General features: G+C 36.4%; 1 protein-coding gene across 1 annotated transcript in view; it reads right to left on the bottom strand.

The window, feature by feature from the left end:
* PTPRZ1 (protein tyrosine phosphatase receptor type Z1) overlaps positions 1-27,386 on the bottom strand; it is a 243,978-nt gene that overhangs the window by 102,103 nt on the left and 114,489 nt on the right. Inside the window, 7 exon segments of the mRNA XM_020966360.2 lie at positions 289-439; positions 1,319-1,399; positions 1,401-1,480; positions 3,445-3,511; positions 7,496-7,591; positions 10,104-10,255; positions 16,062-16,241. Coding sequence (XP_020822019.2) covers positions 289-439; positions 1,319-1,399; positions 1,401-1,480; positions 3,445-3,511; positions 7,496-7,591; positions 10,104-10,255; positions 16,062-16,241 — 807 coding nt within the window.

Genomic DNA, 27,386 nt, shown 5'->3' on the forward strand with positions numbered 1-27,386 from the left:
TATCATCCCCAGAAAGAAATTATTTCTCTTTCCTTGGTATGTACCTTTCTTACAACACTAAACACACATAAACTGCCATTTTCTGTGGTTAAGCTATGGCACACACATCTTATCTCTTTGAAGGAAAGAACCATGTCATTTTTTTCCCATCTCTGGAAATTCCAATAGGGCTGAACCTCATTCACAGCCCAGCTTTACTCAGTATTTCCTTTTGACTTTTATTTACTTAAAATAATGTTGCAATCTATGTGGTCAGTAGAAGGTATGAATAAAAACTACAACAAATACCTGTTTCGTGGAGCTCTTCTTCTCCAGTATATGAAGAAAACACCAGCCTGGAGAACTTGTACTGCTGTTCCCGGAAATTATTTTGCAGGTAGTCCATCAGCATGACATACCCAGACTGCTGCATTGTAAGAACTTCACAAAAAACAGCCAACTGGGAAAAAAGGACCAAGGAACTCAAGATAGCTATTAGAAAACCCCAAAGGAAAGAAACATCCACCAAAATGTTACCCTCCTCAAACCAAAATGACACATAAAAATTGCCTATGTAAAACTTGACATTTGAAATGAATTCAGAAAAAGAATCCTTGAATTTTATTTTACCTTGTTTTAACCTATAATCTTTAAAGCTTTACATAAATCACCTTATCAGTATACATTTTCTTTTCTTTAAAAAAATTGATAACATTTTGGTTTAAAACAACAGCTATTTCCCACTAAATCCCTTATAAAATATAGGCCCTGGAAAAAAAGTTTGTTGATCCCCAACTGGAATGAGAGGGTGCTTCAGTCCTAACAATATTAACTAGTATTGACTGTGGTTATTCTATGGTGATTTCATCTACATTATTATAATCATTGTGACACACAAATTTTCCAGAAAAAGAGTAATTTCGAGTACAGTGCTCCCATTTTTTATGGTTCCATGAGGTTACCACTGGTCACTGGAAAAAGGACTAGAACACTGCCATCTACTCCTCTTTCTCATAACTCTGCGGACTATGGAACTTGAAATTATATAGCACAGAGAAGCAGGACAGCTTTGGGGAAATTACATGTTGAATTTATCATCTATTTGAAATGAAAAGCAAGCTGTATACAGTAGTCATTCACAGCTTTATGTACAGAACTTTTCCTCTTCCACTTTGTCTATGGAAATGTCCATTTTATTTTGCTGTTGGTTGATTTCTGAATTAAAAACTACTTTAACAAAGAAATTATATGGTGTGCTTCCAACACATTAGTTACAAAAATATCTACCTTTGAGCAATTCTGAGAAATCACTTCATATCCATTACATTTGCAAAATTACCTGGCTTTCAGAAATGCTAATGGGATCTTTAAAGACAATCCAGTTAACTGATTCTGTGCAGGGAGGAGTGGTCAAGGATCCATCCATTGTAAGTGTAATACTTGTCTGTGGAGTTTGGCAAAAGATTCAGCAAAACAAATGTTTTTAATGCAGCTTGCTTTCCTGAAAAGCAATATTATAAATTTTCATTTTGAGTTCCAACATTGTTTATTACTAAAATAATTACTAGCAAAACAGAAATCCACTATTTAATAACCATTTAATTGAAATTATAATTACATAATATATTAAATTATAATTAAAACTATAGAATTAAAATATATAAAAAATGTATATTCAATCATGGGGACATGCATGGAGATAAAGCATCTCCATGGCTAAATCCCATGTTTTCTTTGGACTCTCAAGCCTTACATTCTTCAGTGGGAGCTAAGTTATAAATACAAAATCATTAACAATATTCTGGTAAGAGTCAGTCAGCAATCTAATCAGTTACTTCCTACAAGGGTATTAGCTTTTTTCTAATGCCCATGTCTTTATTCTGTTAATTATTAACATAAACCATAACATAAACAAGCAAGAAATATACTATTTTAAGATTAATATAAGAATGTGGCTGAATTTTTGAAATAATTGTGTTTATTTCTGGGTATCATAGTTTAGGGAGGATAATGATATGAGGATATAAGGAGGATAATGATAAATATGCTTCCAGGTAGGGTGATTAGACTGTGAAAAATAAGACATTTCTTTTATAAGCATGACCACATTTTTAGGTTTAGGCATTCTAACAAGCAGATTTTCACCACTCATGTCAAGTAAAATCTGTTACTGACTAAATAGAAGTATGCTCTGTTTGTGACATTCATGGCTAAATTGGGCAGTAGTATCTTCAAATAAAGAAAGCAGGTATGGAAAGATCCTGTTTAATTCCTGTTTGATTCTCCCCTTCACAAAGTAAAAGCAGCACCCCAGTAGGTCATACTTCCCTGACTACAGAGATCTTTGGGCAATTTAAGACATCCCACAAAATTGACAAAGATCAATCAATCCTATGCTAGGCTTCAATTTTGAAGATAAAGTCCTAGATATTGAGTTTTATTCTTGATTTGAAAGTTGAGAGCTTCAAAATTACTAATATTCTTTATCACTTTCATAAACGTCAGGGCCTAATATGCTGTGCTAGAGTTCCATGAAAATGAACAACAAAATAATAACAATGTCTGCTTTATAGTCTCAGACCTTGGGAAGTACCTGCTATTCAATCTGATTCAACATACAATTGAGTATGGTGCTAGGCACTGGCTTCATGTCCTTTCTCCCGAATCCTGAGGCTGATCCGTTAATAATGGTCAATACTTTCACTTTTGCTTTTTATTATGGACTATAAGTTTTTGCACCAGTCAATCTATACCAGTCAGTTTTATAGTCAGTCAATAAGATATTCATTAAGTGCTTAAGCTTAAATGATATCAAAGCACATTATATTTCAATCTCTATGATAATTCTCCTTCCCAAAGTATTCTCTCTTTTTTTATGGTTTAGGAAAAGTGTTTTTCCCAGGGTTACATTTGAGAACTTAATTTATATTTAGGGAAGTTATGTGATTTAATTTTTTATTTAAATTTAGCATTTAATTTTATAATTAATTTTTATTTAAAATCTGTATTTTCACAGTTTGCCTTCAATTTAAAAGCTAGACTCTCTTAATTATACACAAAACTGATATGAAATATAGAAGTAATAATTCAGAACACAAAAGCATCATGAGACTGATTTGATTAAAGAATGAAATCAATAAAATGCCAGTTTCTTCCCTACTTTAGGATTTTATGACTCACATTTGACAGATTTTTTTTGACAAATTGTTCTTGGAAGTTGGAAATTCATGTTATCAATATGAGAAAGAAAGCAGAGATTTCTCTGTTTAAAAATGTATAAAATTTGTGCATTTGGAAAAAAAAATAAGGATTTCTAAGAGACGTTATGCTTTCTGTGGACACATATGTATCTTCTCTTTGTGTATATAGTTCAATCTTTGAGACTATGTTTTTCATTAAAGCTTTATACACATCAAAGGTATAATCTGGAAGATACATACTCCTTTAAACAGGATAGCAACTTACCAAAACGGCTGACACTGTCTACTCCTTCAATAATTGCTTTATAATCCATATTGTCTTCTATTCCAACCTGTTAAAGAAAAGTGGTTATAATATTTTACTCAGCGGTAATAAGCATTTATTAACAACCTACTTTGTGCCAAGCACATAGTTCTATAAAAGCATTTAAAAGCTAATGAACTCCATCTTAAACATTTAAAATTATGCTACAAAGTACAATATATTCAAATAAAACTTGAGAAAATCTTCTGATTCTTCATAACTACTATACCTGAAGGATCTATATTTTGGTCAAACCAAGTAACTTGGGTATACAGGAACTCCTTCTACCAAGACAGACTATATACTTATGATTTAGTAGGAAATTCCTACAAAGTTGTTTGAGGTATGTAGATATGAAATAACTTGCCAAGTATGAAAGAGCTAATTAGTGTCAGGGACAGGATTTGGATCAATCCTTTTCTGACTCCAAGCCCAATACTCCTATGTACTGTACCACACTGCCTCTATGGTAACTGCTATACAGTTATCTCTTTCATGTCACGATCTTCCCCATCACAGTTTTGATATATCAGGGACCAGCATAAGAAATTAAATGGGGGGGGTGGCACAGAGCCAAGATGGAAGAGTAAAAGCAGTGATTTGCTTGAGCTCTCCCCCAAACCCAAACCCCCAAACCTCTCCAAATACCTGTAAAAACGGCTCTAAACAAATTCTAGAGCAGCAGAACCCACAAAAAATCAGAGTGAAACAAATTTCCAGCCCAAGACAACCTGGATGGTTGATTGGAAAGCTCTATTGTCCTGAGAAGAGAGAGGAATGAAGTTTGTCGTAGGCACGCAGGCAAAGACAGGGCCTCAGTGAACCTGGAGCAGGTCTAAGAGGACTGAATCACAGGCAGCTGTGGTGGTTTCCAGTCTTCTCAACCCACAAACACCAAAGACAACTTAGAAGGTCAGTAGGAAAAGTCTGTGACCCCGATGAGAGAGAAGCTTGGTCCCAGCCCAAGTCCCTGCACAGCCCCAGGGCAGTGGCTGCTTCCAGAGCTCTCCATCCACAGATTGAGGGGGAATCGAGTGCTGATTAGAGGGGGATTGCAGGAATCACTTTGCTGGTGCTGAGGCAGGATTATCTTGCTTTGCCTGTGCTTGGATCTCAGTCAGAGTTCTGGGTGGTGGTCCTGGGGCAAGGAGGAGCACTGGCCTGGTGGAGGATGTAGTGGTGCTGAAGAGAGAATCCTCCTCACAGTTCCAAGGCAGAAAAGAGTGCTTGCGGTTACTCACAGACAAGAGCACAGGCCTAGCCCTTGATTGTACCACCTTGGAAGAACAAAAAATTTATAGGTCCCTAAAAGTATCTCTGAAAACAAATGCACAAAACCCCCGAAACTTGGGACAGTACATTCTCCACACTGGAAGCAGACATTTACCTTAACGAAGAGTTTAAAAGTTAAATAATTGGCTGGGAACATGAGCAAACTGCACAAAAAAAGTCAGACTGCAGAATCTTTTTTTTTTTTTTTGGTGACAAAGAAGAACAAAACCTACAACCAGAAGAAGACAACAAAGTCAAAGCTGTTACATCCAAAGCCTCTAAGAAAAATACGAATCATTGCCAAGCCATGGAAGAGCTCAAAAAGGATTTTGAGAAGCAAGTAAGAGAAGTAGAGAATGAGAATGATCCAAGAAAATCATGAAAAAACAAGTCAACAGCTTACTAAGGGAGACCCAGAAAAATATTGAAGAAAATAACACCTTAAAAAATAGACTAACCCAAATGGCAAAAGAAGTCCAAAAAGCCAATGAGGAAAAGAATGCCTTAAAAAAGCAGAATTGTCCAAATGGAAAAGGAAGTCCAAAAGCTCACTGAAGAAAATACTTCCTTAAAAATTAGAATGGATGGGCAGCTAGGTGGAGAAGTGAATAAAGCTCTAGCCTTGGAGTCAGGAGGACCTGAGTTCAAATCTAGCCTCAGACACTTGACACTTACTCTCTGTGTGACCCTGGGCAAGTCACTTAACCATGATTGCTTCACCAAAAATAGAAAAAAGCAAAAAAAAGATTTAGAACGGAGCAAATGGAAGCTAATGACTTTATGAGAAATCAATAAATTATAAAACAAAACCAAAAGAATGAAAAAATAGAAGACAATGTGAAATATCTCACTGGAAAAACAACTGATCTGGAAAATAGATCCAGGAGAGAGAATTTAAAAATTATTGTACTATCTGAAAGCCATGACCAAAAAAAAGAGCCTAGATATCATCTTTCAAGAAATTATCAAGTAAAACTGCCCTGATATTCTAGAATCGGAGGGGTAAAATAGAAATTGAAAGAATCTACTGATCACCTCCTGAGAGAGATCTCCAAAGGAAAACTCCTAGGAATATTGTAGCCAAATTCCAGAGTTCCCATGTCAAGGAGAAAATATTGCAAGCAGCCAGAAAGAAACAATTAAGTATTGTTGAAACACAAAGAGGATAACACAAGATTTAGCAGCTTCTACATTAAGGAACTGGAGGGCTTGGAATATGATATTCCAGAGGGCAAAAGAGATAGGATTACAGTCAAGAATCACCTACCCAGCAAAACTAAATATAATTCTTCAAGGGAAAAACGGACAATCAGTGAAAAAGAGGACTTTCAAGCATTCTTGATGAAAAGACCAGAACTGAATAGGAAATTCAACTTTCAAATAAAAGACTCAAGAGAGGTATGAAGAGTTAAACAGGAAAGAGAAGTCATAAGGGACTTATCAAGGTTGAACTGTTTACATTCCTGCATGGAAATATGATATTCATAACTCATGAGAACTTTGTCAGTCTTAGGGTAGTTGGAGGGAAAAATTATATGTAGATAGATAGATAGATAGATAGAGGGCACAGGGTGAGTTGAAGATGAAGGGGTGATATCTGGAGAATAAAATTAAGGGGTGAGAGAGGATTATACTGGGAGAAGAAGGAAAGGACAGGTAGAATGGGGTAAATTATCTCACATAAAACAGACAGGAAAAGGCTTTTACAGTGGAGGGGAAGTGGGTGAAGGTGAGAGGAAATGAATGAATCTTATTCTCACTGGATCTGGCTTAAGGAGGGAATACCATACACACTCAATTGGGTATGGAAATCTATCTTACCCTAAAGGAAAATAGGGGAAAGGGGATAAGAGGGGGGGGGGAATGATAGAGGGAAGGGCAGATAGGGGGAGGGGGTAATCAGAAGCAAATACTTCTGAGGAGGGACAGGGCAGCATAGGATGAAGGGAAATATAGTTGATTTTTCACCACATGATTATTATGGAAGTGTTTTGCACTACTACACATGTATAACCTGTATTGAGTTACTTGCCATCTCAATGAGGTTGGGTAGGGAGGGAGGAAGGGAGAAAATTTGGAATCTAAAGTTTTAAAAACAAACGTTAAAAATTATTTTAAAAAATAAATAAAATTGTTTATTTTCCTCCTTGGGAAAAAAAATTAAATGGCAATTTTGGGGGAGTTTTGCAGAAGCCTCAGACAACATGCAACAGCCAATAGACAAAATAGAAAAAGTTTAGAAACTCAAGAAATACACAAATACATGTATTGTGTTATATCATATCAGCATATTTTATCTTTTAATACCATAATATTTCAGACTTGTCTGGCATGAATGGAGGGCCAAACATTTTTACTCAGATTTTCCAGATTGAGGAGTGGGGGAGGGCATCGTGCCCCTAAGCTCCATGATGTGGAAGGGATAAATGTAATTGTTAATAAAATCTTATATTTGGGGGCCAGGTGGCACAGTGGACAAAGTGCTGGCCTTGGAGTCCAGAGGACCTGAGTTCAAATCCGGACTCAGATACTTGAATTTTACTAGCTGTGTGACCCTGGGCAAATCACTTAACCCCAACTGCCTCACCAAAAAGCAAAAATAAATAAACAAACAAACAAACAAATAAATAAATAAACTGATCTTACCTTTGTATAGGCACAATCTCACATTTAGGATATCGCATGATACTCACAATAACACATAGGAGATAATGTAGGTCTTTAACCAAAGTATCATTACCTCAAATAAAATGGATAAAGCTCTTAATTTTCCTTTCCCTTTAACTGCATCCTCAAAACTTGCAAACTGGTCCGGGTCAAAGCAGTAGATCTGCATCTACAAACAAGCAATGAGCTCTTTAGTACTTAGACATAAGTTACCCAAGTTGATCAACAGACTTGAGAGAATCAGTCTCTTCACTGAAGTGTCTACTTGCAAAAGGCAAAGCCGCAGGAAGGCCATGAATGAGGAGCAGAAGCACGGGAGTCCGGTTTCAAAATACACACGTGCATGTGACCATAGTTGTCAGCTTTTATTAAAAAAAAACACAAAAGGCTCACTCTTTTACATAAAAGTCAATGTAAAGTCTGCGACCTGAATAGAATAAATATTTTATGCACTGAATGAAAGGCTGCAGATCGTAAACTGTTCCCTAGGGATAAGTGAGACTCATTTGGAAGCTGATTAACATGTTCAGGCCACAGAGTACATTAAGGAAGTGACTTACTAGAGTAAAAAGTCAATTTATCTAGAAAGCCTGGAGAGGAATCGACTATTTGGAATAGTCCATGTTTTTGCATAGCAAAGGGTTTACCCCTCTAAAATCACCAAAAAATTTATTTTCAAATTTGTACAGAAATCTTTATAAAACATATTCACCTTTTCCTAGACTTAAAAACAGGTATAGCATAAATTTCACAGCATTATAGTGACGTAGATTTAGAGCAGGAAGGATCTTCAGAAGCCTTAGTCCAACCTCATTTTACAGATGAGAAAACTGAGGCACAGTACAGTAAGGGACTTTTCCAACATCACACAGAAAAGTGTCTGAGGCAGGATTTGAACCCAAAGCTTCCTGACTCCAAACACCAGCCTTCTATCCACTCCCTAACCCTGCCTTTCACTTAGTAGTCAATACTGAATATGCTGATGTCCTTCTGGACTACTCTAAATACTTAGGGTTACCGCACTTACTTATTATTCTAATCTGTTAAAAATGCATATAAATTAAGAGCACACAGGCTCCAGTGAGCACAGGCAGGACTAAGGAATGAGGTTTAATTGACTGCCTTTTAGGAAATATTTTGGTCAGTCAGAGTTCTTTTACGTTTACTTTCAGAGTCTTGACAGTATTCTAAATAGGTAATGTTGCAGGATGGTTGAGTTCCATACAGATGACAAGGCATATATAGCTGATAAAAAATGAACGTATTGCCCCTTTTTCCTAACAGGTGTTTTGGGGGGGGGGCAGGGGGAGAAAGTAGATAAATTAAAAGCTCCAGAAATATCTTACTCTAAGGAAATATGATACATGAAAAAACAAAATTATTAGCTTAAAATTAAGAACTTTTAATTTCTATTTAAAAAATCATGTCACTATAAAAAAAAAAGATTCACTTCAGCCACGCTTTAAGCATTGAGTTCCCCAGTGCATTTAAGTGTTTACATATCATTAATGATTTGGCAGAAAGGCTATTGGGTCATTGTGTTCTGTTGTTATTTGAGAAGCCATCGGATGTGAAAATAAAGACCTCTGAAATTAAAATGGTAAGTCAATGAGTGCATTTGATCCCAGTTACAAAAATTTAATTTACAAGAAGTATCTCAGGAACACATCTACTGTGCAAAGCAATGAATTTCTAAATATAAAAAGGTCTGCCACCATTGTGGGAAACTGACTAAAGACTGTATAAAGTAAGATTCTCCTAACAGAATAAAAGCCCCTTGATTAGAAGTTGGAAGCTGCATTCATTCTTTAAAACTACCAGTGTTCTATTTTTAGGTTGCTTTTTCTTGCACATAGTAGGTCCTTGATAAAAGATTTCTTGAAGGGAGCTATGATGGGAAATAGCATTGGATTTGGAGTGTTAATACTGACCGCCATTTACCACTTATGTGACCTTGAGCAAATAATTTACCTTCCATTCCTTGGTGTCCATATCTGTTTAGAAAGGAGTGATTATAGTTGTAGTTTAGTCATTTTCAGTTGTTTCTGACTTTTCGTGACCCTGTTTAGAGTTTTATTGGCAAAGATTCTAGAGTGGTTTGCCATTTCCTTCTCCAGCTCATTTTATAGATAAGGAAACTGAAGCAAACAGAGTTAAGTGACTGATCCATGGTCATACAACTAGTAAGTATCTGACATGGAATTTGAACTCAGGTCTTGCTGACTCTAGGCCTGGTTCACTCTCTACTGCACCACACAGCTGCCCATGTTGTAGTAGATAGGCTTTAACATTTCTTCCAGCTCTAAATCTACAATATTATAAATTAAAGTATTTAGGAAGACCTCTCCCTAGTCTCAGCAGTTTTTATTTCAAGAAATGTATAACTCAAGGTCACCTCTTCTTGATATTTTTGGCCCAAATGGACTCAGAAAATCTCATGAGATCTTTTCTTTAGAATCACTGGAATAGATTTATTTGGGGGAGGGAGGATGAATGAAACACCTATTTTCTAAAGAAAATATATTTTAACTTTATGTTCATTTAAAATAAAAATGTTTTTTTCTACAGAAATTATTAGACATATAGATTTCAGAAATAAAGCACAAAACATGTTGGATAGCCTAATAACTCTAATATTTACAAAAAGGCACAGTATTTAGTATAACTATGATAGTTGTTACCTCAAGTGGAAATTTTTGTCCTTCTAAACTATGTTCTGAACCATCAGATGATGTATTGCATTTTCCCCAGTGAAAAGTTATCTTGCTTGCTTTGAACATAGTTTCTATACCACCTCCACTGAGACGGTAGTCATTTGTCAAATTTATTTCCACTAAGAAGGAAAAAAAAAAGCAGACCAATAACAAAGTTACATCCAGACTTCTGACAATCAAAGACCACGTTTAGAACAAAACTTTCTCATATTTAAGTTACATTATTTTATTCATTCACAAATTAAAAATGAAATTATTTATTGGAGAGATTTAAAACAATTCTATCAAGTGACAGTTTTGGAAGCTGAAGTATTAATTAGTTAATTAATGAAGACCCAAACAATCCATGCACAGTATTCCCAGCTCCGATTGCTTTTCTGTTACTCTTCTTTTTTGAAGGTATGAATCATCCATCCCCTGACTGCCCAAACCTTCCAACAGCCTCCTTTCTTATATCCCTTTTCCCTCCATCTCCTAAGGGGAACAAACTGATAAATGGATATTTGTGTGGTCTCGGAAAAGTCACTTAACTTCTCTGGGCCTCAGCTTTCTTATCAATGACATGTAGGCGTGAGACTAGATGATATTTAAGATCAATTAGAGCTCTAAATCTTATTTAGTAAACCTGTAAAATCTTTGCTTGACTCCCCTTCCTAATGAACTGGCTGACAAGAAGTAAAGTTAGTGAGGGAAAGCCAGCCTGTAGCTACTCTTCCTATTATCACCGCCACCCCAACCATGATGCCCCTCCATCTTCTATCATTCTACTCACAATGAGGAAAGTCAGGAGTTAGGGATGGAATGAAATTGAAGAAAGAAGGAAAGGTAAGCCAGGTATCATTGCTCTTTGCCCACCCATCAGTCTCAATCTCCTTCTTCAAATCCCCAGCTTTTACCTCTCTCTTCATACTCTAAGCCTTGACCCTCTCTACTCATTGTACCTTCTAATCTCCGTCATTAGGAAGCTGTTCCAGTTCATAGATGCCAACATTGTTAGCGTGGAACCAGGGAAGCCTATGCACCCACTATGTGGCAGGTAGAGGGCAGAAGAGAAAAATCCTAGATTCTTTTGCAAAATGTAATTTTAGCATTTCATATTGGAAATCTATGTATGTATACACAGAAATACAGTGAAACATAGTGGTGGTGTCACACAGTACTATTAGCACTACATTTTAATCACACTATAGATTAAGCTGAACAGAACTATAATTTATGACATAGTATTTTACGTATCATTCTTAGTGCTAAATAACCAAACTTTTGTAATGCAACTGGATTGAAAGTTGGGAATTACCGATATAAATATAGTCCAACTCTGAAATCCTACAATTCATAATGGGAGGAAACATTTAGAGATCACTCCCTACATGTAAAGTTCTTTACTGTTCAAAGCAAGAAGGATGCTGGGATACTCAAATTACCACCACCAGCCCCATATTCACCAGTAGTAAGACTCTTCCTAGACTCCATATTTAAACTCTGAAGTGGAGAATTTAGAAATCCTTCAAAGAGTAAAAAAAAAAACAACCAAAAAACAAAAATAAAAAAAAAACAATGATTAAATGATTGTAAAATAGAATCTATGTGGACAGGAAAAAACAACAAAAAACAAACAAAAATAAACCCTGAGGTAATTTAGGTGATAGAAGACTGGGTTACAGCACAATAAAGAAGATGATGGAGAAATGCTATACAGAATACTAACTGGCCCACATTGAACTAGATGACATAGGGAATAACTAATTGACAATATAGATTGTGTAATTTGGCAGCAGACTCTGAAGGTCCCTAAAATAGTGAGTGGATGACTATTTGTCCAGCAGGGATTAGGTATGAAGAAAATCTCTATGTTTTATTCAGTTCCATGATTTTGTGGTTCCTTTCAGTTTCTTTAAGAAGTGCTCAGGTGAGGGGAGGCAGAGAATCTGAAACTGAAAATAGAATAAAATTGAATTTAAAAGTATTTTAAAAAATAAGTTGTCATGCATGCTAGAAAGAATCTTGCCCTAGAAACAGATTTCATGTAATACTGACAAATTTCCATTGATTCTTTGGCTGATGTGTGCATATTACAGCATCTAAGACAAGGCAAATGGCCTTCAATTCATCATAGGCAGCGGAATTCAGTAAAATACAAAAAATGATAAGACTAAGGTCAGCTCACATTTTGGGTAGAGTGGACAAAAAAAAAGGTGATGGTTAGGAAAGTTAATGAGATGAGTGTAGCTGAAGGGGTAGGAGACACCTCACAGAATAGATTTACTTGTTCTACATGATACGCTAAAGATTACCAAACCATCAGAATTGGGTCAGATTACAAAAAAAAGCATTTTTTAATTTGCAAAGAGAAATATAACTAAGTCTTGGAATATTTCATTTTTGCTTTTAGGCTACTCCAAAGACTTTTAGTATAATGGCTCTGTAGTGGAAACGAAATCATAATAATTCACATTTATATAGTGCTTTAAGCCTGCTAAAAAGCAGGATTTCCTCACAACAACCTTATTAGACAGGCAAGTATTATTCTCAGGGAGAGAGGAGCTATCATTTATAATTTCAACTTGGAGATGGGAGAAAAGGTTAAAAAATGGAATAGTTGATGTGGATTCCACTTGTACCACCTTGAATCTCTATGTTCCATTTGTGCAGCTACAGATGTAAAAGTGATATGTAAAATAAACCTTTTGAAATGGGTACCTTTCCTCCACAGCAACTTTCCAGTCCTTTCTTTCTATACTGACCTTTTGATTTTCCTGAGCCGTACCTAACACTCTTAAATCTCACACCATCAAAATTTGCCCATCTTATGTTTGAAAACCTCAGGATCTTGACTAATGATTGTCTTACTGGTCTTTGTAAACTAATTCATGATAAAGTGATCATGGATGATTGTACGTGTTTTTGCTCTCCAAAAATTAATAGTATATTCCTTTTTCTTTCATTTAAATTTTTACTTTGTTATTTTTCTGAACTTGAAAGTCACCAACCGCAAACATTCCCATATACAAAGAGTAGAAAACAGTTGTATGTCAAGCCGTAAATCTCTACTACATACAGTTTTTATTGATTTTTACAAGTATATAATAAATTTAACACATTAATTTCCAAGCTATTCTTTTTGTCTCTGTATCCCTCTGACTTCTTTCTGTTCTCTTCAGCACATTAAAAAAATAGCATTTCTGGTAATGTAAAAAAAAATCCAATTGACTAATGGTTTATCTATTTTCCTAGTTTAAAAAAATAGCTCCTAGTGTTATTTATTCAAAACACGTTGGTATTTTCAATGGTGGCTTCTGAGCATATAATGCCTTTGAAAAAGGAATGACTACTTAGTAGTGAAAATAGGAACCAATGCCATCTGGGGTACATGACTCTAGGTGGGGGACGTGACTCTAGGCAGAGGACTTCTCATGGTGCTCCATCAATCACTCAGGATGATCACCCAGGCCACCTATAGCACAGACCGGCTATGTCTGTGAACATGAAATAATCTTATTCCAATGTCATTTTCAAGTGACAATAGGAGAGCATGGAACTTGACCTCTGAAAGATCATTACTTTCTTTGGGTGAAATCATGAAAGGGTCCAAAGGACTCAAGAAACAGGCCTTTTTTCTTAGACAGGTAGCTTGAGGTGGTGGAATGAATGCCAAACTGGGAGTCAGCAAACTTGTATTTTACCATCTCTACAGTTTATTAGCTGGGTGACTTATCAATCAATCAACAAGCATCTTATTAAGTATCTACTATGTGCTAGACACTGGGATTATTAAGACCTCCCCCCACCAGAAAAAAGAAATCCAATAGCTCCTGCCCTCAAGGAGCTTGCACTTTATCGAGGGAAATAACATTTCCACATATAAGTACACACAAAATATACACAAAGTAAATTCAAAATATTTTTTGTGATGAATGCTGGGAGAAGCACCAGTAAGAAGCTAGTGCTATCAGGAAAAGGCTAAAATAACAAGTAACATTTGAGTTGAGAGTGGAAGGAAGCTAGGGATTCTAAAAGGTGGTGATGGAGAGGCAAAGAGACAGAAGATTAAATATTGTGTGTGAGAAACAGGGATTCTCAAAACATTTCCCTCCCCGCCTCACGGCACAGTATTATTCTTTGCTATGCAAAGTGCCAGCATAATATGGGAGAGTCCAGAGACTCATATGTGCGTGTGATCACAAGTGCAAATTCCATACAATTTACGGGATACTCACAATGTGATTCCAAGTGTAAATTCCATCAAATTCATAGCATACCTAGATCAAACTCTAGGCACACTAATGGCAGTAGGACATACCCTTTGAGAGCCACTCTCACACAGAGTGTAAAGTGTAATCTCTGGAAAAGGAAACTGCAGCTGGGTTGCGAGGGGCTTTCATGCCAAACACAGCAGTTTATATTTTATCCTAGAGATAACAGGGAACCACCAGAGGTTTCTGAGCAGAGGAGTGATATGGCTAGGCCTGTGCTTTAGGAATATTACAATTGGCAGCTGTGTGAAAAACCAGTTAGTAACCTCTCTGAACATCAATTTCCTTATATTCAAAATGAAGCCTTAGAAAGATGGTCCCTATGGCTCCACCTGTTTCTAACATTCTATTTTTTGATAATATTCTCTCTCTCTCTCTCTCTCTCTCTCTCTCTCTCTCTCTCTCTCTCTCTCTCTCTCTCTCTCTCTCTCCCTCTCTCTCCTCTTCCTATATATACATAGTAGTAGTAGTAGTAGTAGTAGTAGTAGTAGTAGTAGTAGTAGTAGTAGTAGTGGTGGTGGTGGTAGTGATGGTGGTGGTGGTGGTGGTGGTGGTAGTAGTAGAACTAGTAACACTGTAGTTCTTTATCAAAGGACTAAGTAAAACTTGGAGTGTAACTTAAATGAGTTATAATGATGATCATTCTTCAGCAGATAATTTTTTTCTCTCTCTCCTATCTCTGTGTTTTCTCTACAGTCTGTTTAGCTGTGATAATGATAAATCTGAAAGATTAAAATGACACGAGGATGAGATCGAGAAAGAGAACCCTATCTGACACTTTGGGAGAAGGCTCTGAATAAATGATTTTCTTTTCTGAATAATACAAGATGTTGATATTTCTAAATCAGACAAACACTTTTCTCCCCCACCAGAAGTCATTGGTGGCAAATCTGACATGCCAGTCAACTCATATAGCAAGCTTACCACTTGACCTAGGTATGGGTAGGATGCTATGAATGAAATACTAAAGATATAATTCACTACTTTGTTAAATGGTCTTAAGACTGGAACCATAAACATTAGAGATATGATAGCTGAAAGTTCAGTTATCATAAATCTTTTTCTTCATCTCTGTTGGTAGTGCCTTTTAAATCCTTTAAAATGATGAAACATAATTTACATAAAATAATTTATGAATACTCCCTAGGCATAGTATTAAAAAAATCTGATAAACACAGAAACACTGGTAATTAACTTTGCTCAAAACCACAGAACTAGTCAATCATTATTTTTCATTTCCAAGGACCAAATAAAGTGTGAGATCAAGAAGACAAAGAGAAAAGACACTACTGCTCAAGGAAAGAAATATGGATGGATTTAAAATGGAGTAATTATTTTGAATACATTTTGTTATCATGTTATTTTGATTACATTCTTTTTCATAGCCATCATTACTGTCCTCATTGAGTAGATGCTGAAATTATTATTTATCTTCAACAATTATACATTCCTGGATGGCATTAATAATGCGATAACTTCAGCTATTTTATTTTGTGCACTAGATTTTCATGTGTTGTCTATATTTTAGGTCTTGTCCTGAGGTTTGGTAGATGTCACCACATATTTCTTCCTAGCTGCTATGATCATAACCAGAAAGAAGAAAATAAGACGACCTAAATATTTTCCCATCCCATAAAACAGCTCAGAAGGAGTAAGCACTAAGGCATTTTACCTGTTTTTCCAGTGTTATGAATGAATGTGTCTCCCAAAGATGCTTTATCCCAGCCTTGAAAGTTAAGTTTCTTAAGATTCACATTGACTTGAGAAAGATCTTCATCAATATTAATGGGAGATTGTTTGGGACCGTTGCATGTTGGATATTTCTTTCCCCAGTTCTTTTGGTTCTGTGCGCCTAGGAGGGGACATTATAAGAAGTCAAATTACTTAAAATATCACCCAAATTCAAATTCATACTTTATGAAACAGTCAGTGCATTTTGTAAAACAAAACAGAAAATGAACTCTGGCTACACATAATAGATAACGGAGTTCTTAATATTAATTTGAAAGCTTATGCAATCTTTTAGCTAGCATTTTATTTAGGATTTTTGCATCCATATTCATTTGAGAATGTTGTATACAGTAAGAATAATATTGTTTTAAGAACAGCTTTGAGCAAGTAAGTCATTTTGATTGATATAAATACCCAAATTAACTATAAAGGATATATGAAGGAAGACGCTATCTGCATCCAGAGAAAGAACTGACAGATAGAAGTAAGTATAGAATGATTTTATATTTTATATAATTTTGTATAATATATATACATTTATAATATATACTATGTATGTGTGAGTGTGTATGTGTATCTAATGGTAGCCATGTGTAGGGCAGGTAGGGCAGAAAGAAAAAAAAAGAAATTTACATGGTAATTTTATTATATTTTAAAAGAAATAGCAAGCTGTACATAATCGATTTGCAGTTTCATGTGCAATCATCTCTTTTTACTACACCATGACAAAGAAATGCTTGTTTTATTCCATAAATTAAAAATAAAAATGAATAAAAAATTAAAATAAAATAAATAAAAATTAAAAAAGAAAGTGGCAAATTCCTAGCTGCAATACACAAATATGATCTAGACTAGTAATAATGGCTGACATCTTTTTATTAAGGTCTAGTAGATCTTAACATATCATCTTATTTGTTTCTCACAACAACATGTGGAAGAGGTACTACAGGTGTCATCTCATCCTCTTTTTTACAGAGTAGGAAACTGAGGCTTTGTCAGATTAGATGACTTATCCATAGGCATACAGCTGTTAAGTATCTGAGGTAGAATTCAAAGCCCACATCTTGCCTAACTTGAATCCCAGTACTCTTTCTACTCTACCATGTTGCTGTTCAGTCATTTCAGACTCTTTGTCATGCCATTTGGGGTTTTCTTAGCAAACATACTGAGTGGTTTGCCATTTCTTCTCTAGTTCATTTAATAGATGAGGAAACTGGGATAAACAGGGTTAAGTGACTTGCCCAGGATCACATAGTTACTAAGTGTTTATAGCCAGATTTGAACTCAGGAAGATGAGTCTTCATGACTTCAGGCCTGGCACTCTGTGCACTATGGTGCTACCTACATCTCCTAAATGCCATATATACTCTAAATACATCAAAGTATAGCTAATTCCAATAAAGTATAAATAAGTACAAAAAAAATGAAGCCTATATAGTAAAATCCAAACATAATAGTGTTAGATAATTGCTTACACTCTCCCAAATGAATAGAATTTTAAGACCTAGAGTCCAGGAGGCCCTGGTGTACAGTTTGAAAGTGGTTATTTAGCTGAGATCCAGAGCTGTAATTTCCCCAATATTTTCCCCAGTGAAATCATACTACTGGCCTATACTTTTAAGTGATCTCACTGCCTTCCAAGACACTCTTGCTATGACTATCAATATACCCTAGAAATTTCTATTTTGTCAACAGAACTACTGGGTTTTGTTTTACTTTTCAAACTTTCTTTTTAAAACTTTAAAATTTACATTGAAATCTTTTACATCTACACAACTTAATTTCAAATATTGACTTTCTCAACTCAAGCAAGACATCTCTTTGAAGGAATTAATTTTAAAAAGAATGAATTAAAGGTTCAGTAAGTGTGAGACAGGAGGCAGCAAGGTGGCTAGGCAAATAGAGAGCTGGGCCTGGAGTTAGGAAGACCTGAGTTCAAATCCAGCCTCAGATACTTACTAGCTGTGTAACCCTGGACAAGTCACTTAATCTCTGTTTGCCTTAATCCATTGGAGGAGAAAATGGTAAACCACCACAGCATCTTTGCCAAGAAAACCCCATGTGGGATCACAAAGAGTGGGATGTGACTAAGCTAGTGAAAACACAAACACACACACACACACACACACACACACACTCACACATGTTACAGATACAAATACAAAACCAAGGCTTTCTGTGCCCTGAAGAAGAAGCTTAAAGTCTAACAGAGAGAGAGAATGAATATTTATAATGAAGAATATAAAAAATTAAGAAGGAAAAGGGGAAGTTCAGCAAGACTAACCAGAAAGAAACAAAACAAAACAAAACAAAAGGCTAACCAGTACATAACTATCTAACAACATATGCAATATGCAACATCCACACCGATAGACTCTGAAATTTACAAAGAGGAGGATGGTGCATTTTCTCATCTCTTCTTTAGGGCTAAGTTTAGTCATTATAATTATACAGTATTTAGTTTTGCGGGGGCAGGAGGAAGGAGGGGGAGTTATGATTTCCATTTCCATTGTTGTCATTGATGTATATATTGTGATAACTGAAGCCATGGGAGTGAATGAAATTATGAAAGGGTCAAGGACAGAACCTGAGGAGGTCTGCGTCTAGGGCTTGGGAAGAAGAAAAGCAAAGGAGATTGAACAAAAAAAAGGGGGGTGGATCAGGGAAAGAGGCAGAGAATCAGGAGAGATACTATCATGAAAGCCGAGAGGAGACAGTATCTAGGAAAGAGTCTGGTCAAGCACCCAGTGTTGCAGAAAGATCAAGCTCTTAAGATAAGGACTGAAAAGAGATCATTGCTGAGACAGCTTCTGTAGCAGAGAAAGCACTGGACTTTAAGCTGAGTATCCCAAGTCTGAATTTTGATTGTACTACTTAACCACCTTTGGGAGCATCGGCCATTAAACTTGTCTGGGCTTCAAGCTCCTCCTCTTCTGTAAAAAGAGTTGGATTACATGATTTCTAAGGCTACTTCCCCCTCTAAATCCTATAATGTGATGATGTGGCAATTAGAAGGTCATTGTTCTCCTTGTGTCAATAGTGCAGTAGTGTCAATAAAGTGCAGTAGCCTGAAGCCAGATAGCCGGAAGTTGATGGGGGTGGTATGTGGGTCAGTATTTAAATACAATTAAATAGCAATGATACTAGCTAACAATTATATGGTACTTACTGTATTCCAGGTGCTGTGCTAATCACTTTATGATTATTATTATATTTGATCCTCATAACAACCCTGGGAGGTAGGTGCTATTACTATCATGTATGTATGTATGTATGTATGTATGTATGTATGTATGTATGTATGTATGTGTGTGTGCACGTATGTATGTATGTATACACACAGACACACAGACACACACACACATACACACATACTTTTATAGATGAGGAAACTAAGGCAAACAGGATTAAGTGATTGGCCCAGGGTCATACAGCTTGCAAGAGAGTTTGAGGCCAGATTTGGACTCAGGTCTTTCCTGACCTCACTCTGTCCTAAGCTAACAAGCTTTTATTAACTAACAAGCATTTATTAAGTGCTTTCTATGTGCCATTCACTGTGCTGGATACTGGAGATAAACGGTAAAAAAAAAAAAAGAGAAAGAGAAAAAAGACAAAAAATTTCCTGCCCTCCAAAAGCTTACATTGAACTGAGGTGAATGGTCGAAGCAGTAAGTGGATGACAGATGGAGAGTATGTCAGAATATTGAGAAGGCTGTATGTGTATACGTGTATTTAAAGAGAACAGAGAACTGAACATTATTTTAAGCACTCACTAAATAAGCCTTTATTAAGTACTTACTATGTGCCAGATGATATGCTAAGTGCTAGGGATTCAAAGAAAGGAAACAAAACAAAACAAAACAAAACAGTCCCTGCCTTCAAGTTCTGTACATTCTAATGGGAGAGACACATAAATAAACAGGTGCACATTGGTATATACCACATAAGCCATTAGAGACAGCAAGACTTAAGGTTTTAGAGAGGTAAGGATAACTGGAGCAAAATCCCAGGGGACAGGGTAGGATCAAGGCAAAATTGGACAGGCAGGGCTAGCTCTGGCAAAGAAAAAAGCTACTTCATCCTTGGAGACTGGAAGATATAGGGGGAGGGAGCAGAGAGGGCTCTTTGAAGGATCTCAGTTTTCTCAGTAAAGTGGAGGTTGAGCAAAGCCCTCTGCTAAGAGACAGCGAAAGAGTGATAGAGTTGGGAGATTTAAGAGAGAAGGTTGTGAACCACTAACAGAGGGGATATTATAGGGAATAAATAAGAGAGAAATAAAAAGGTTGCTTGCTGTGCAACAGTGAGGGCCCAGTAGCATAAATCTGTAGATCTAACCAACTTAATTTTATGACTTCTTTTCTGAGTACTTGGAAGTAAGAATGGAAAAGGTAGATAGCATAGGTTATATAGGGTTGGGAATTAGCAGGGCAGAAATTGGGGAAAGCCAGTGGAGCTAGTGATTGAAGAACAGAGGACAGTACATATCTGAAATGGCTAACTGTGAAGTGGTCAAGAATGTGACAGGTAAGAAAAGACACCAGGATGGGGGGCATGAACCCCCTAAGCTTTTGAATGCCATCTTCTCCATATGTGTTAGTGAGTTAGCTAGTTTACGGACTTAATGCTTGTGGAATGATCATTAACACCTCCACTTGCCCATAGAAATAATTTTCTATATCAATGTACTCTAATAATTTACTTCAGGGCCTCTCTATAATAGCAGACAATATGTTAAAAGTGCAGAAATTAACATTTCTGCCTCCAGAAATATCTGTAGTAATACACTGATTTATGTTCCTGTCAACAGGAGAAACGGTCCACTTCTTGACATCCTAATTTGAATGCAAGAGAAACACAGACTTTGGGCCCTAATTGACAAGGCCCCCTTGAAGACTTACAAATCTTAGCATGGTTTCATGAATTTTAGAAAGCTCAGGAATAAATAAAAATAAAGGAGCTACTACAAAGAATCAAACAAAAAAAAAAGGAAGCCTCTAGTCATATTGCATAAAAATGAAAAATATAAACAGTAATTAGACATCTTTCATAGATCTTGCTATTGGCCACTGCCAGCAGTGTGACAAAGAAAAAACAGTTAAAAAGTAATAGATTTTGTTTCACAATTTTAGAGTTACCAGAAATTAAATATGAGATGATGAACTGCAAGGGAAACTAAGCAAGCACCAGAAGAAAAGTCTCCGTTGCAACTGGATTGTTGGGCAATTGAAATTATCATTCTCTTTTGAATTACAAATACTTTCAAAAGAGTTGCCTATTTGTGACCAAATTACTACAATACTAAATGATCCAACCAAGTTTCAGTTTAGGGGTAAATCTGCCACTTGAAATACAATGGAAATTCAAGAGAATTTCCAAGTGGGCCCATCTTCATTGTTTGCACTGACTGAGGATTACACTTCACATAGCTACTATTATGAAGTATCTCATTAGAATATGCCCTGCTAGGTAATAGAATTTGATATATTATAGATTAATGTTAAATCTCTAATTTGCATAGTGAAATATAAGGGAAAAGGTATTTTTTTTTAAAATGGGAAAGTGTTACAGTCAGGGAACAAGATGGAGAGATGTAAATTAGAGGAGAGTAAGCTAGCAATAGATTAAATGGAAACATATTCCATCATCATCTTGTTTGATAATGGAAATCAATAAAATATAATTGGTGGGGCATTGGCACTTCCCCAACGAGTAGTCATTAATAGATGGATATCAATTAAGGAGATGTCACAAATACAGTTCTCTGTGGATTTGTCCTTGGCTCTATCCTATTAACCATTTTTTATTTGAACCTTGAATCTGGGCATAGATGTGATACACAACAAAAGTTTAAAGGACAAAATGCTTCTACGGTTAGCTAATATGTAAAAGATCTCATACAAGCAAAAAGATTCTTATTAGCTGACTGTAATAAGATGAACATTAATGGAGACATATGAAAATTCCTACATATTGGTTCACAAAATCACCTGTAAGATTCTAGGAGGTTAGAGCAGCATGACTAGATAAGGGTTTGTGTGGAAAAAACACCTGGGGTTTCCAATGAACTGCAAGTACAATATGAGTAAACAGGGTGCTATGGGAGCCAAAAAGAAGCCAGTGTAACTCTAGGCTACATTAATAGAGTTAGGATATCCAGAGAGATGGAAGCCATAGTCCTGCTGGTCAGACAAGATATGGGACTATCTATTCTATTATGTGTGCAATATTTTAGGAAGGATATTGGTCCAGGACAGCAAGGAAAATGGCGAAGGGCCCAGTATATTGAGACAATGGAGGAACTTGGAAGTTACCATAGTGTGATGGATATAACAATGGATTTAGAATCAAAAGCCTTTGTTTTGAATCTCAGCTCTGCTACACACTCTCTGGATGACCTAGGAAAAGTTACTTAAACTCTCTGGAACTGGCTGTTGTCCTTCCTAATTGAAGAGGATTAAAATGCCATCACTATGTCATAGTTAATGTACAGTATGTCCAACTGTGGTTGATTAGACTAATACCAGCTCAGAAGGCTCTATCACAGGTAAGTTTATCTATAAAATAAATGTTGGATTAAATAGTGTGTAAGTTGCACTGTCCTGTGAATTATGTTTAGCTAGGTGGCACAGTGGATAGAGTGCCAGGCCTGGAATCAGGAAGACTCATTTTCCATGAGTTCAAATCCAGCCTCAGACACACTAACTAGCTGTGTAATCCTTGCAAGTCATTTGACCTTGTTTGTCTCAGTTTCCTCATCCATAAAATGAGCTGGTGAAGGAAATGGCAAACCATTCAGTATGTTTGCCAAGAAAACTCCAAATGGGGTCACAAAGAGTCTGAAACAACTGAACAACAACAGAGAATAAAAAACTTTGAGGAAATATAACTTCTATTTTACTATGTGAAGGCTTGTCATTCAGCAAAAGGGTTTAGATATGTCCTGCTTGCCCCCTAAGGGCAGAATTAGTAACAGTGGACAGAAGTCTTCAGAGTATGATACTGTTTCAGTAAAATAATTCGGAAAAAAATTCTTAATTAGAGCTACTCCAAAATGGAAGGAATAGTGCCTCTTACGAGGTAGTAGATGTTCTTCATTATGAGATGTCTTCAAACACAGACTTAAAAAACCACTTGTCAGGGATAGGACAGTTCAGGTATAGGCTTGCCCTGAAAGATCTTAAAAGTACCTTCCAAATCCAAGAGATACAAAATCCAGCAGATTAGACAAATATGAAGGAGAAAATGTTGCCCAAACATGGAAGTGCAAGTAATAAGAGGTTTAAAAAATACACCAAAGACAGAAAGTCAGTTTAGAGGATTAGCAAAATTTCTTCAAAACCAAAATGTTCAAGATGTGCTCAAGGATAAAAAGGAGCTAAAAGAGGGGCTGGCATGGGGAGGTGGAGGTGGGGAAGGAAGGCATTTTTCTGCCAGCCCAAGTATGTATAGTGATAGGTATTATTTATAGAGGAACACACTAAAGAGCTTCCCAATCCCAGATTTTGTTTTGGATGTAGATAGGTAAGAGATATAAATTCAGTTTTAAGTCTACATGTTGTTCCAGATCTAACAAACCAGATATGTGACTATATGACACAAACCTCAGAGTTCTGAAGTTGCTTAGGGCAGGGACTATTTCTTCCTCTCCCCACCCCCCCATATCTCTCGCATCCATTGAAATGTCTTGGGCATAGTCAACACCTAAAAAAGTTTTCTTGATTATATCTATTTAATTTAATTCATGCTTTTAGGAAAGGGCTTTTTAACTCAGGGAGTGGGGTCAGAAGTAAGCTGCAAGCAGTTGGGAGGTGAGGAAATAGAGATTGTAAGTTTAAATGGATTTTTCTAGAGCTTAGTTGTGAAAGAGAGGAGATACAGAGCTTGAGGAGATGACAGGGTCAAGTGAAGTTTTTAAATTAAATATATTTTTTGTTCAATTAACAAAAGTCAATTTTTTCTTACTTTCATTCTTTCCACAGTTTGAAGGGGAAAAAAGGAAAAAAAAAGAAAACTTTGTTGGCAAAACATATTCCAGCATTGTCCATAATCAAAATATGTCTCAGTATGCAATCTGAATCTATCACCTCTCTACTTCATCAATGTCCATAACTGTAGCTGCTCATTGCTTTGGTCAGTGTTCTCATGGCTTTGAAATTTGTTTACTTTTCCAGTGCTGTTATTATTATAAAAATTGTTTTGATTTTGCTTACCTCATTGTGCATCAGTTCATATAAATCTACCCAGGTTTCTCTGAAGCTATCCACTTCATTACCTTATGGCACAAAAGCATTCCATTACATTTATATGCCATAAAGTATTCAGCCAGTCCCAAATGATAAGCATCTCCATAGTTTCGAGTTTTTTGCGGCTACAAAAAGAGTTGATATCAATAAAAATGTTTGTACTTATAAGTCCTTTTCTTTGATCTCTTTGAGGTATAGGCATAGGTTTAGTAGTTGTGCTGCTGTGTCAAAGAGTATGCTAAATGAAGATGTTATAAAGGATAGGGCAGATTTGGGCATGTTTGTAGTTAGCAAAGAAAATGCCAGTAATGAAGGACCAACTGATGAGAAAAAAGAGAGAGAGAGAGAGAGAGAGAGAGAGAGAGAGAGAGAGAGAGAGAGAGAGATTTCAGATTTCTGGAGCAGATGGGAGGATATGAGATCAAAGACATAAAAAGAAAGACTAACCTTGGCAGAGATAAATGGAACCACCTCCTAAGATAAAGAAGGAGCAAATATATAGTGTTTTGAGATGTAGAATAGGGAAGAAGAGTGGACTCAAAGAACAGTCTTCACTTTCTCAATAAAATGTGTGTGGCAGGGGTAGAGAGAGGTCTTTGCTGAGAGGGAAGGTGGAAGGGAGGGTTGTAGTATGAGGCTTAATGACAGCAAAGACAATTTGTGATAGTTCCTTCAGAGAGTGAGACACAGAGAGATAATAAAAAGATTTCTGTGAAGCAGCAAAGGCTCAGTTGAGAACTGGTAGCAGAAATTTGTAGCTGGACCTATCAGGCACCCTTGTGGGACTAGCTCCAGCAGAGTTCAGTAGCACATGAGCAGAAAAAGGATGATGATGAGGAGGATAATACCTGACAATGATATAGCAATTTGAAGTTTGCAAAATGCCCTACATAAATTTCTGTAATAAAACAATCTTGTGTGATAGTTATTGTTAGTATTATCCCATCTTACAGATGTGAGAGTAAGCCAGGGTTGGTATGTAGCAAGGAATGAGCATCATTTTGACAAAGCAGATGGCAGGATAAAGGGTATATATGCAAGGGTAGAGAATAGTTCAAAGGTGAATTATTTAAGTATGGGCAAGACTTTAAATGAAGGAAAGTGAGGCCAGAGGAAGGCTGATGGACTAGGAGAACAGAAAGAGATCCCCAACAATTATGGAGAGGATGAAGGATAAATCAAGGAAGACTGAATAATTAGAAGAGATGGAAGAATAGGAAATTATCAGAGAGGAATTCCAGGAATTTCAGGATTCAAAATTAGGAGGGCATAACAGTTACAGGTAATGGGTAGATCACAGTATATTCACCCCTTTGAGTGGCAGAGGTTGGGCAAAGGGAGAGATCATATATTATAGTAAGACTTTTCCATATTGAAAAGATTTTGGTATATACTTAAAAAACATACATACCAGAACGTAAATATATCATCTTTATCTGTGCTAGTTACATTATTTTAAAAGATAATATGACATCATACATAAATAAAAGCTATCCAGGGCATACTTGGTTTTTTTTATTATTAATTATTGCTATAGTATTTCCTATTCTACCTAATCTGACCTAAAAGTGGGGTTATCTACCCCAGGGAATCCAGAATCCTGGATCCCTTCAGGCTAGATGTGGGAAGGTAAGGATGAAACAATAGTTTTGGGTCAGTACTGGAGTGACCCAGCAATTGAAAGGAAAACCATCCCCATTCTTAGCCCTCAGACAGCAACCAGAGATTAGATAGCCATTATAAGATCAGTATAGCGTGGCCATAATTTGAGAAGCTACAGGTGACATTGAGAAATAAAGAGATCATAGTCCAAAAAGTTGATCCATGTCCTGACTTTTAATCTCACTCTAATTTATCTCTCTAGCTTTATTTCACATTATTCCAATTCACATACTTCCTAGCTGTAGTTGACTTGCCATGAACCTGACATGCCATCACCCCATCTGAAAGCATTCCCTTCTTTGTGAAGACTTTCCTGATCACCCACAGATGAAAAATGTTATCTTATATTATATTTATCATTATATGTCAGATCTTCCCCAGTAAAAAATATAGACTCCTTGAAAGCAGGGACTGCTGTTTTTTAATCTTTGGAAACACCAAGAACAATGTCTTGCATGTAGTAAGTATACCACATAGGTAAGGACTTTTAAAATATTTGTCATTCTTGGTTACAAAAATGAAATCAAGGTCAAGGTATTAATATTAAGTAAGTAATGGAGAGAGAGTGGATCAGAGTCAGGAACAGTGAGAAAAAGCTGATAGGGATTTGTTTCACTAAGGCAACTAAAGTCTCATAACAATTTGTGGCACAGAAGACAGCACTGGGTCTAAAGTCAGGAAGATCTGAGTTTAAATTTGGCCTCAGACATTTACTAACTGTGTGACCTTGGGCAAGTCATGAAACCTCTGTTTGCCTTAGTTTCCTCTACTCTAAAATGAGGATAGTAACAGTACCTACCTCCAAGAGCTGCTGTGAGGACCAAAAGGGATGCTATTTGTATAGAGTTTAGCACAGAGCCTGACATAGTGTAGATACTATATAAAAGCTAGCTATTATTATTATTATTAATAATTACTACAAGTCTCCAGTCTTGTGTCCTCACCTTTTGACTGGATGGCTCCTACTCGAATTGCCATGTTTTATTCCCCTCCAAACTTCACTTAGGGCTTCCTCTACCATACTCCAGCACAGGGCACCTTTGCCTCATCTCCTCCTTTTTAATCTTCCTTTTTTGTGTTGTCTTCTCTCATTAGAATGGAAGTTCCTTGAGGACAACGATTGTCTTTCTTTCTACTTCTTTTTGTATTCCCAGGTTTAGCACAGTGCCTGGCATATAGTAAGCACTTAATTAATACTTATGGCTGAGTAAATGAGTTAGTTCTTAAGTTAGAGACAATGGGTAGCCTCGCCTATCCGCTATGCTGGGTGAACCACTGTGGTTGGTGCAGACTCATTTCCTCATTCTCTTAAGTGAGAGGCAGCTCTCTGCTCTTGACACAATTTACATTTTGGTCAAGGA

Source organism: Phascolarctos cinereus, unplaced genomic scaffold, assembly GCF_003287225.1.
Source record: "Phascolarctos cinereus isolate Bilbo 61053 unplaced genomic scaffold, phaCin_HiC Scaffold_1;HRSCAF=81, whole genome shotgun sequence".
Lineage (NCBI taxonomy): Eukaryota > Metazoa > Chordata > Mammalia > Diprotodontia > Phascolarctidae > Phascolarctos > Phascolarctos cinereus.